At 37.3% G+C, this 12,916-nt stretch overlaps 1 protein-coding gene across 4 annotated transcripts in view; it reads left to right on the top strand.

Moving 5' to 3' along the window:
- SLIT2 (slit guidance ligand 2) overlaps window positions 1-12,916 on the top strand; it is a 277,299-nt gene that overhangs the window by 167,673 nt on the left and 96,710 nt on the right. For all 4 annotated transcript variants that reach the window (XM_075091765.1, XM_075091766.1, XM_075091767.1 and 1 more), the window contains exons 6-9: window positions 837-908; window positions 4,833-4,904; window positions 7,676-7,839; window positions 10,181-10,319. In XM_075091765.1, coding sequence (XP_074947866.1) covers window positions 837-908; window positions 4,833-4,904; window positions 7,676-7,839; window positions 10,181-10,319 — 447 coding nt within the window. The remainder of the gene's footprint in view (window positions 1-836; window positions 909-4,832; window positions 4,905-7,675; window positions 7,840-10,180; window positions 10,320-12,916) is intronic.

Below are 12,916 nucleotides of genomic sequence, written 5' to 3'. Positions count from 1 at the left end.
TAATAATATCCTTCAGAGAAATGAATGTAAATTTTTCATAACTTAATACGAAGATTAATAATGTATGGGATGGGTTGCTGAGTTATATGTCCAGAATTCAAGTGCTCCGTTACAACATCCCATCTGCATATAATTGCAGAGAGCACAAAGTACGTAGAAAACCACACACTGAAGGTTACAGCAGAAATGCTGGTTTTATTTGGAGCAGAATTAAAGGAGATAAGTAGCGAAGTATGTGAATACCTTGGACACTATAATTTCTACATACAGAAATATTCTAGAAGGTAATTACTCTGAATCCCCCCCACGCCCCTGCACCTCCCACCCAGTCCAGGCGTGTGCACACGCAGAGAGACCCCTAAAAGTGGTGTCTCTCGCCGGTCCCTGCCGCGGCGGGTGGAATTAACATGCAGCTGGGCTGCTCTGATAAATGGATTCTGTTAGGTCACCGAGGGGATGCGTGTGACATTAAGTGATTTACCGTCCTTTACCTTAATGAAATTGTTTCAGCAAGATGACGCTGAGAGCTTTTAATGGATAGCTTTTCTTGATGTAATGAAATTGCATTCCTTTGGCATTTAATATAAGGTGCAGTTATTATTTACTGGAGCTTTCCCAGCGCCGCTGTTTTGCGCAGACAGTTCAGAACAAAAAGGGATTTCTGTGGCAGCATCCAGGCCAGCATGCTGTGTGACAGCCTCAAGCGTACGAGCGTATTTGTGAGAGCGTTTCAGTCAGCATGGCCTAGCTCTGCCGGCCCTTCAGGAGGCTTTCTTTGCACCTAACGCTGCCAACGCTCGTCTCCCTTACAAATACCTTCTTAATCTGTTTAACAGGCAACTGGATTACAACCAGATCAGCTGTATTGAAGATGGGGCATTCAGGGCTCTGCGCGACCTGGAAGTGCTGTAAGTATTCCTGTATCTCTTACTTGTAGTAAGAGCTCAGTATCTGGGGAGTACTAATGTAAAAGCTTATCTGCGAGCTGCAGCCTGGTGTCAGGATGGTCTAGTGAAAAGATGTCTTAAAATAATCCACTGCGATGTGCTATAAAATGGTAAAAAGATGTAGAGGGGCAGAGATGTTCCTTTACTCTGCAAGACAGCCATTAAATGCAATTTAAAAAAAAAGCAGATGCCAGATACTGTAAGAAAATAATATATTTCCTTTTAAAATGGGGGGGGCAGTATTAATGAATCCAACTAATTTTGTAAATTATCCATCACTGTTGAAGTGCTGAACATTTTCAGGATTGCCTTTGTTGTATACTCTGACATCAATTTGGTCTTCCAGACTCTGTTTAAGGAACAATACACTATATATATATTTGATAATCTGGATGTTTTCAAAGCGGCGCTTCGCTATCAGACACTTCTGGTTTGTGTTAAGATGTTTAGCATCCCCACCTTAAATGCTTTTCTTTTTAGCATTTTAAGTTTTATGTATATAAATATATATGTGTAGAAAGATATCTTTTTTATGTCACTGAAGGTTAGTATTGCAATACTCTTGCATACTTTTTCTGTCTCAAACTGGCCATCAGTGAAGTTAAAGGTAATGAAATAGTCATCAGTGACCCCTGACCTGAAAATGCTTCCTTTAATAAGCAAAGTGCCGCAGTTCCCAAAGAATCTGAGGCATAGGACACATTCCTAAAAAATTTCCTCTGTCAAACAAAATGTCACATTTTTTTCTGGGCTTCCTATGTTGAGAGAAGTGAAAGACTGTGTATCAGTGAGTTACTTCATGGTACTTTGAATCACACTTGTTAAATCATAAGACTCTGGGGGGGGGGGTGAGGGAGGGGTATTTTGTTGGGTATTGGTTTGGGTTTTTTTTTTTTTTAATTCTGAAGTAAAGCTTCTTTGGCAACAGATAGTGTCTGTATGTCCAAGAAACTAAAGAATGTGTGAGCTGCTGGTGGTAAAGCTTTTTATTATTAAGCAATAGTTGGTCTTTCTTATGAATGAATGGATCTGACAGCTAAATTTGACTTTTTAATGTTGTAATTATAGAATAACAAACCTATTGTTAACTTTCTGGTATAAAGCCATGTAAAATGTACTGTAGGTTCAGTATTACATCTAATTGTGAAGTTGATGAATTGTTGGTTGTCTCTCAGTAAACCTGATGTTCTGTGAGATGTTTATCTTCGGAACTCATATATATGACAGAATAACTTTTCCAGTGATGGCTTAATCTGGTTATTATGTTGTTTAATACAAACCTTTCTTTACAAGTGAATGTGTTAAATATATATTAAAAAAAAAAAAAATCAACTATTTTCTGCATTTTTTTAATGCTTGTGATTTTTAGTGTTCTAAGAAGGTCATCCTTGCCATTTGAAGTCAGTGGTAAAATTTTTCAGATGGATTTCAATGAATGCAAAAAAGGAAAAAAACTTTGTTAAAATAATAGTCTGATGAAAAAGTAGGTACTTAGAATTTTGTGAATATTATACCGAGAATGTTAGCATTGTTCAACTATGAAACTAAATATTCACTGTCTGAATTATGTTATGTGATAAGCAATGATGTAGAGATTAAGTTTTTTAAAAATTGAGGTAGGTATTTCAGAAAGTACTGAAGGTTTTGTATCTAATTCACCTTCCTTTCCAATATAGCTTAAAGAAATAAAGATATGTAGATCAGACCATACTGTATATGCACTGAGTAGCATCTAAGTCTACATATTTTGTTTTCATTATTAATTATTCTGTCTAAGCACAGAACGTGTATACTACTTCAAACTATATAATAAAGCTTTTAAATAAGCTTTAAAGTTACCTAGGTTGTAATCCTGTTCAGTGACCATTTGAAATGTTTAGCTAAGTAACATGTGTCATATATTTGTTAAATAATTGCAGAATCTTAGAGACTGTTAAACATACAAAATCAACCTGAAATCTGGACAATTCTGAAAGATGAAAGTAATTGTAACTGTGAATTTCTGTGAAATTTTATTTTTCCTTTTTCTCTTTTTTTTTTTTTAAAGGAAAATCTGTACTGGGGCAACAGTGACAATGGGAAAATATATAGTGCTGTCATATTAAAAAAATTAAAGTATCTAAGAAATTAAAAAATGCCTTTCAGCCATCACACTGTTTGCAATAGTATGTAACGCTTAGGTAAAAGTATTGAGCCAACTTTTTAAAATTATTATTATATCTCTGTAATGAAGTAAAGAATTTTCATCATTAGGTAGAAATAGTTATGAAAATTATTTAATTCCTTATGTATCTCTTACGCCTACTCCTGATACTTTTCTGTACCCTTGCAAAAATAAATATCTCACGTATACAAAATAGCAAGGCAAATGTCAAACATCTGAAATTGAAAATTAAGAGATTTGTAGATACACCTTCTTTTAACAGCTAACAGCGATGGAAGTAGGTACTGATTTCCATTCCCTTCATTGAAAAGATATGGTTTCAAAACCTTGTAAGAAGTCATGCAGGAAGAACTATGGGAGCTGTCATTTACCTTGTGGATATCGTAAGAAAATCCTGCCAAGATTTACTGATTGCCATTTATTCATTAAGGCACGTTTTGCAGATATACCCACTTGGCCATTTTCTGTTGTTTTATTTTTGTTCTGTTTTGAAAAAGGGCATGATTCTTCCTTTTTCTTCTTCTTTTGATTCTTCTCCTCTTTGTTTATGTAGCCCTAAGGGCACACAGGGGAGATCTCTTATGCCCAGTGAAGAAAACATTTAGGACATGGAATGAGTAAGCACACAAAGGTAAAATGCAGCACATTGCACCAGTAATTAATTGCTTGGTTACTGTGGAGGTGTATAGCCTGATCCTGTTCAGGGATGCTGTGAATTTACCTTTCGGTGTTTCAGGAGATATTCAAAATGAGCATAAATTAGAGTTTGTTGTTTTTTAAAAAAAAAAGAAGTAGTAAATCACTTTTTGTTTCAAAAGGGGGAAAAAAGGGTTGGACAGTGGGAATTATTATTTATTAGTGCCATAGTTATGTGTTTAAAATCCCAGAGCATATTCTCCATTCTGCTCAAATGAATAATCTCTAAGTTAAAGCTGTAAATTCTATCACTTGTTTCCTTGTTCTGGAGTCAAGCTTGTTTGCATTTTATTTGCAGCCTAAAGACAATATTTAACTGCAGGATCATTCATAAAGTTTCATTATATTTACAAACTACAGTTACCAAGTATGACAGGTCTGTGCTAACCAACAATTGGCTAAAGTTTGTTCCTAGTTCCTAACTCATGTTTCAGGCACCTTGTCTAAAATTTTAATTATTAGTTTGCTAAAGTATTAAGATTCCTGACTTGGTCCGTCGTATAGCAGAAGCTCTGCTATTGTTCATCCGGCTCTGAATCATCTATAGCAATTCTGTTCCATATAAAAGCTAATTTCAGCCCAGAGTTAATCTTTTTCTAAAATTCTTGAAAAAAAAGGCAGATCTTGTATCTTCCGTCAAAAAATACGGACTCTCAGAAGCTGGAAAGAGAAAGCAGAGTCCTAGAATCAAGGCATTTTCTGCAAGTGCTCTCTTTTTTACATCAGGATGACAAGCTTAGCTTGAATGCCACAGCTGTTCTCAACATTGGTGGAAGCTCTGTTTGAGTGAATCATAGGTTATTGGGACCTCAAATTACTTAGGATTATTAATGGAATGGTCAAACTACACTGTTTTACCAGGGACTTAACAGAGAGGGAAGGCATATCTAAAAGCACAGGGTTTTTTCCTGATACCCATCCCTAAAAGCAGTACACCATGATCTTCATTAGCTTCGCATTACTTAAAAGTGTAGTAAATATGAGGTAACTGTAATATGCTAATATGCTCTTTCTTGACTTCACAGCACTCTCAACAATAACAACATCACTCGACTGTCCGTGGCAAGTTTCAACCATATGCCCAAACTCAGAACCTTGTAAGTGGTCGCACTGAACTGGCTGCCATTTTAGCAGTCCAGTATATCATTTTCACCTCTATCAAGTGTTGCCAGTGGTCTATAAATACATATTTACAAATATACATATAAATACAGGCAAAGGAAGCATAAGCTCAATTAAAAAAATATTGAGGTGTCATGAGGTTGACGAGTGTGAAGTCTGTGTGTGCATGTATGGCAGCTAATTCTGAAAGGTAAAGCTAACAAGTGACTTGGGGCTCGGGAGATAAAGAAGCAGTTGTGTCCTTTTCCATCAGCTTTTATAGGATATGGCATGAATAAGTCTATGAAAACAGTTTCATGGCCTTTCCCAACTGGATTTTCCGTAGTGCTGTATTCAGTCACAGAAAAGTTTCACCTTCTAACAAAAAAGTTGAGGGCAGGGGGGATTCTCTTTTATGTGTTACAGCTGTATAGAGAAAGAAATTGATGTTTTTTGAAAGTCAAAAATTTGTTTTACTTTGAGCTATTGAATGGGTCACATTTCATTTAGGAACATGGAGGAATCTTTGATTGGCTGTCAGATGTGATAAATGGGAAATCTTTATGCTTTTATTACTGTACTGCTAGCAGACCTAATTAAACTAAACTGGCTCTCCAACATTCTTTGTAACATAAAATTATAGCATCATCCGGTAGAGCTATTATAATTGAAGTTGTGTCAGCATTTACAATAAGGTCCCCATTTTTAGAGGTTATGACTTTCACAGAAGAACACTTCAGGCTTCTACAACAAAACAGAGTGAAAAGAGTGTGTGCGCAAATGACACAGTTTGGGGTTATCTCTTTTGTATGTTTATTCTGAATTAGGAATAAATGTATATTGTGTTGAGTGGCAAAGCCAGAATATATCAAGGTTTAGTCCTGAGACTCTTTCAGACAGATTTTCCAGTGAAGTTGGAATAAAAAATTTTTCTATGAAAAACGAATGGGATTCTCTATGAAAAATGAATGGGGTGTTTCTATCAGAGTTCAAGAGTAGCTCTTACTGTTAGAGACCTACTTTTACATTAAGCCGGTCCATTTTCTTTTACGCATGTTGGGTTGCACAATTGTTTTAAAATCAGTAGGGCTATTCACTCGAGTTAACATACCATTCGTAACTGAAGAAACGTCACACAGGTGAGTAGTTCTGTTGAAATGTAAGAGTTCTTGCTTGGACAAATACAAGTACTTAAATAGTACTGACCATGGGCTTTTGGTGGCCTCAGTTACATTTTGAGAATAGAACTTTATTCCATTCTTTCGGGTCTGAGACTTGAAAACATGAATGTCTGTACCTCTTTTAGACCTTCAAATACAGTTTATATTCTGAACCACAAATTACAGTGAATCAAATTAGCAACATTTACACTTTTTTGGTGGAATATTTCGTCTTCTGAAAAATCATTTTAGAAACAAAAGAAAATGGACACACAGAGTCCCAGGTTATAGCTGTAACATCCCATTTGCAGTCAGAATGTGCTTGTATAACCGTATTGATTTCAGTGGCATTAGTTCTGATTTGCAATGGTGTTCTTGCCTACAGCTGGCCACAGATTGTACTGAATGAGTGTGCTGTATTGTGAGCTATATTTGCAGAGCACCCACCCAAGACTTAGTACAGGAAAATACATTGCCTTTAACTTCTAGTCTTTGGGGGGGGGATGTGCGCGAGGAAAAGCTGAGTTAGTTAAAATCTTTTGTTTATGTTGCTTACACATTTCGTGTTGCTTTACAGATTTTTTTTTAATGGATTAATTAGACCTTGTGTTTAAATTCTGATTTTTCTTGCACTTCCTTTCCAGTTATTTAGTTAGGATTGAGCACATCAGCTAAAAAGGACCAAAATGACATTAAACTGTTGTGGATGGTTCTGAGTAAGGATTTGATTTATAGCTGTGGACAGCCTTTTCTGTAGTTTGAGAAAATATAAGAGGCAGAGAAAAGTAATTTACCTAATTTAGTGAATACATTTGTCTGATATTTTATCAATGGCAAAGTGCTTTTTGCCACTTGGCAAGGAGCCATGGTCTTGTGTTGGACCCTGCCAACAGAGAGGCGACTGACTTAATTCCATCACTTGCTGCCATTTGGTCTTTTAATTTCAGGCATCGCTTAGAACATAGGTCCCTAGGAGCCAAAGCAGCTAATCCCCCTTTCTGTGATTAAACAAAAAGAGAGGAAATCAGAAAAAGGATGTGAAAGAAGGTGTTTTATATTGAGTTATTACTCTGTCTTGTTCAGCAGAAAATGAATATGACCTGTTAAAGGGATTTTGCAGGCTGTTTCTATAGAGACTAATAATGGCCAGACTTACAGAGATATCTAATTGGAAACCAAATCTTTTATTAACTCTTTTTTTCTGACAGTATATTATCACTATAGGGCAATTTACTTGAGACATTTTTGTCTTATTCACTATTTGTACAGGTCTGGACTAAAAAGTCCCACAGCAGCTTTCAAGCTCTTGTATATTATTTCGGACGAGAGAAAAGCAACTACAGATAGGTTACTTTATTAGGAAGCCTTCTATTGTCTTCCAATTAATTAGACCACAAATAAAAAGTAATTTTGCTGCTTGTATAATTTTATTTATTAGCATTTAACTCCCTGACTTTCAATGAAAGATGTGAAAAATTGATTCCTTATTAACAGTTTTTATTAGGAAATTGACATAGTTGCTTGCTGAAGGGGAGGATGGGCAAATTGGTTGCTTTTCTGTTTGTTCTTCCTAATTTAAAGGTATTGATGTGTTTCTTTCCATGCAGTCGTCTTCACTCCAACAACCTCTACTGTGATTGCCACCTGGCCTGGCTGTCCGACTGGCTGCGGCAGCGGCCGCGGGTCGGCCTCTACACCCAGTGCATGGGGCCGTCCCACCTCCGGGGACACAACGTAGCCGAGGTCCAAAAACGGGAGTTTGTCTGCAGTGGTAAGGGAAACAGATTTGCTCACCGAGTCCTGTTTTAAAACACACCTACCAACAGCTCAGCGGTGATTGCCAGTGCTGCTTGTTGACTTTTGCTAGCTTTTGCATAATCCAAGCATTAATGTTTATTAAAAAACAAACTAATAATTTTTATCACTATTTGTATCTTACGTGGGGGTTCTTCTGTCCCTACAAATTTTGTGTAAATGCTCCATTCACATAGAGTATATAGCCTTCTAAAAGTATAATTATGGGGGAGAGATGCGGAAAATTAAATAAAAAGTGCACTGACTGAGAACATAAGGCCTTTAGTAATAAGGAATTATTTTTTTTTTTAACTTTACAGGTTGTTGCTTTTTCTTGTTGCTATTTTCTGTGGTTTAAATAATATTCTGAATCCCTGAGTAACTTTCTGAACATTATTGGTATGCTTTAGTGCATCAGGTTGTTTGTTGTCTGATATGAAATAATGAAATGACTAACCGTTCATTACTAATCTCATTTTCTCTATTCAATTTTTTTCCTTTATTCATATCTTCTAGATGAGGAAGAAGGCAAGTTTATCTTTCTTATTTAAATATTTTTAGACTCAGATTGAAAATTTCTGTAAACTTTGCTGTTTCAGGTTTCCTCAAAAACAGTAAAAACCAGCTGGAATACAGCTATCTGTCTTTTCAGTGATTCAGGTTGATATCTCTGCACACCCCCAGAAGCTTATTTCCAAATATGCCAAAATTTGCACAGATCTGTGCTTTCAAAAGAGCTTTATGGAGAGCACAATGTTCTGTCCTTATTAACCAGCCTCTAACATCAAAGTACAAGGCACTGCCATCTACACAGTACAGCAAATGCTGACAGTATTCTTACCATCAATTTTGCCTTTATGTACACTTAAAAGGCCTCCTAACAAGATCACTTTGTGTAACTTATTTGTAAATGGTATGGCTGCAAAGCCCAAGTGTCAAGAACAGTTTTATAACTTGGTCATTATAATGCTGATTTTGAGGAAGGGGAATAACCATGTTTTCTCCCTGGATCACAACATTTTTGTTTAATAAAAGCAGGTGAAATATTTCCTGCCTGTTAGTATAAAAAGAGTAGTATGCGCTATTAGTTTTGGCAGCTGTTTGTGCTTTTGTAGGACATACAAAAATGTGAAATCAAGTTATTATATTGTAAACTACTACCTCAAAAGACTAACCTTTTCAGTAACTTAAAACTTGTTATTTGAAGTAGTACGTAGGAAGGGCACTGGCTGCAATTTACATTACCTATGTACCCTCCCTATGTTAATATATGACATTAAATACGGTGAGAGAGCGCTTAGATTAAGTTGTGGTTTCATAGCCAAGAAGTTTTTTTTTCCCCGAGAATTTTAAAATAGTCTCAAGCTTTTTTTACCTTAATAAAAAAAGAAGAAAAAGAGGGCTGCATGCCTTCCTAATCCCTTTGTGCCTTTCTGTATCATAAAACAGCAATTCTCTATCATTAAATTGATACAGGAATGAGTGCGCTAATATATTATAAAATGTGCAACCTGTCTATTTGCAGGAAAATATCATAAGTTCTTTACTTTATAAAACATACCTAAATATGAAGTGACTATGTTTAGATGCAATTATAAATGTCAAGTTTAACATACAGCACAAGAACTGGGGGGAAAGTCATATAAATTAACCACCTGAGTTAGTAAGAATGGTAGATTGTGGGAGGAAGAAGTCTTGTGAGCTAACACAGAGAGTGAGAGTATGAGCTGTGAAGTCAAAGCTTTTATTTATTTCTTTGTGGTTGAATGAAAATGTCATAACTCCAAACTTGGCTGTAAGTGCTATATAGCTGAAGGACTATACGTGCTCAAATACGTGCTCAATTTGCAGAACAGAACGTAACTAGCAAGACACCTTCAGTTTTTGTAGCAGAGTTCATCCATTTCTGTTGCCATGTATTTTTACTACTACACAAAATTCTGAAAACTAAATAAATCAAAATACGGTTTTTAAAACCACAGAATAAATAAAATATAGCTGAAAAATGGATCAGACTTCGTTTCTTTAACAAGATGATTTTGAATGCAAGTTGCTAAAGAAGTCAAAAAATTATGTAATGCTAGCACAATAGTTGAGCATTTGCCTTTCGCCTCTCAGTATTATGTCAAGGTGTTGCTATTAATTGGGTATTTAAATTAACGCAATTCAAAAGTATTGATGGGCTACAATGCTTCTTTTATAAGTTCTGCCCTACATTTTTCAAGGAAGTGTAAAATGTGATGTTTTGCTGTTGAGAGAATCTGGACTACTGTTTGACAGTGTGATGCAATTTTAGGAGAAACTCTTTTCCTTTGCAGGTCACCAATCCTTCATGGCTCCATCCTGCAGTGTCTTGCATTGCCCTACTGCATGCACCTGTAGTAACAACATTGTGGACTGTCGTGGGAAAGGCCTTACTGAGATCCCAACAAACCTTCCAGAAACCATTACTGAAATGTGCGTAATCTGACTTTTTTCTATGAACCTGCAAAAAAACAGTTCTTTCCTACATATTCATTTTTGTTATTTGTATAAATTCATGCGTTATACAGGGTAGGAATTTTGGAATACACATTCAAATTCAGATGTAAAAGGAATATGCAGGTATATGAAAATATTTAAGACCATTATGTTCTCTTATGAATTAGTTTTGTATGTACTATTCACAATCTATAGTTAAAACTGCTTTCTGAGTTGGTTTTAAGACAGTTCAGGAATACTTGCTTTCCTCCAAGTAAGTGGCTTTTCAGTGCAGGCTATAAATCCCATTGTCTTCAGGGTTGCTTTCTGTGCTGGTTTTGGCTGGGATAGAGTTAATTTTCTTCATAGTAGCTCGTATGGGTTATGTTTTGGATTTGTGCTGGAAACAGCCTTGATAACCCAGGGGCATTTTATTTGCTGCTGAGCAGGGCTTACACAGAGCCAAGGCCTTTTCTGCTCCTCACCCCACCCCACCAGCGAGTGGGCTGGGGGTGCACAAGGAGCTGGGAGGGGACACAGCTGGGACAGCTGACCCCAACTGGCCCAAGGGATATCCCGTACTAGATGATGTTTTGCTCAGCACACAGAGCTGGGAGAAGAAGGAAGGGGGGGACGTTCGGAGTGATGGCGTTTGTCTTCCCAAGTAACCGTTACGCGTGATGGAGCTCCGCTTTCCTGGTGCTGGCTGAGCACCTGCCTGCCCATGGGGAGCAGTGAATGAACTCCTGGTTTTGTTTTGCTTGTGTGCCTGGCTTTTGCTTTAGTTTTTAAACTGTCTTCATTTCAACCCATGAGTTTTCTCAGTTTTACCCTTCCGATTGTCTCCCTCATCACCCTGGGGGGAGTGAGTGAGTGGCTGTGTGGGACTTGGCTGCCTACTGGGGTTAAACCATGACACTTACCTTCAGTCACTTTATTCATCAGACTCCCTATTAGAGGATATCTTTGCATGAAAGATCAGCAAGCTACACCACCCATAAGAAGTCTTCTGCTACAGCAATATCCTCAGAGGGTAGTCTGAGAAGGCAAAACTACAGTGGTTGAATGGGATCTGCGGTGTAGTCGTTGTGTTAATACCATGTACTGTGGATAGAAGAGCATGCATGCTGATAAGGGTGTGTGATATGTCATATACAGCAGAAACATTTACAAAAAGTACAGCCATGTCCTGACTGTAGAGCGGAGTTGTAGCAAAGGTGTTTGGGGGCTTGTAGTCTTCAAGAGCAATGTGACTGAGAGGTTGTGTGGGCACAGAAGGAAAGTTACTGCTGCGCTGTCTTCTGTACAGTGCAGGAACAAAAGCAAAAGGTGAGCTTGTTGACAAGATGGGCAGGGATTCAGCACTATGAGCATCTTTTTATGCTGAGGATGGCAGAGGCAGTTTTTTGGAAGGGAAAATGGGAATTCCCTTTAAGGAAATAGCGGGAAAGTAGCTGTGCCTTCAGCCTGGTAAGGAGGGTCTGGCGAGAAGTAAATGAGTTAGAGAGAGAGTATTCAGCATAAAACTTTGTGAGTACCTTAAGGGTATAAGATGATAAGTATTTCACACAAGGGAGGTGAGGGGAACAGGTGCCTGATTCCCTTTCAGGGAAGAGGTCTCCTGACTGAATCTACCTGTTGTACATAAGATCTTGCAAGTTTAAAAACAGGCATCCATAATGAGATTTTAAAATATAAAGTAGAATTTTACAATTTCATGGTAATCTCATGGCTTGTGGATATCTGACCTGCATTTTTGAACTTCACAGAATTGGAAGTGCTGTGGTTTCTTCTTAGGATGTGAATAATAATCATGTTTGTCCGTTCATTATTACTGCTGTTAAGACTGACCCGGCAGACCTAACGCAATTCAGTTATTCAGCAATATAATACAAACACTTCTTGTACTTTTCATACCTCTCTGAAAAAAAAACCTCTGCTTACAAATAAAGGGACAACTACACAAAATCCATGCACAGTGCCTGGGAAGGCTGCACAGACTGTTTTCATTATTTAACTAGTTGTATACTGGCTTTTTTACTTGCATATGTACATCTGTGCGCATACAGAAGGGGGAAAAATGTTACAAGGAAGAAGTAGGGAATATGTCTTAAACATTCCCCAGCACTAAACACTGGAGCTAACCACTGAATGGCGATTACACACTGGAAGACTGACTTTCGCATCACTATCTTCTAGACCTACATAGTTTAGTGGGTGGAGGTACATGCTGTTACATGTGTACTCTCTTGAGAAATTTGGTACTAGAGATTGCAAGGGTGTTCCTGAATCTTTATTTTAAGGTCATCACTCCCAAAGAAATGATAGGATGTGGAATTTACTAGTTGTCTCCGAATTCACTGTTAAAAGAAATAAGTATAAGGTAAAGACAAATGGAAATTTACCGAATGGAAAGGTGTTTTCTGCTAATCTTTCTGTGTAAGAAATGGTGTTGAGTTTTAAGCACGGACTGGTATAATCTTCAGCATTTTATTGGCCTGGAGAGTAAAAGCAACCTCCAACATTTGTCTAAGCATTGATTGCAAACCAAGGCTGAACGTTTCCTGCTAGACTGGGCAGAATTCAAATCCCAG

This window comes from Phalacrocorax aristotelis, chromosome 4 (genome assembly GCF_949628215.1).
Source record: "Phalacrocorax aristotelis chromosome 4, bGulAri2.1, whole genome shotgun sequence".
Lineage (NCBI taxonomy): Eukaryota > Metazoa > Chordata > Aves > Suliformes > Phalacrocoracidae > Phalacrocorax > Phalacrocorax aristotelis.
This window is presented reverse-complemented; position numbering and strand designations above follow the sequence as displayed.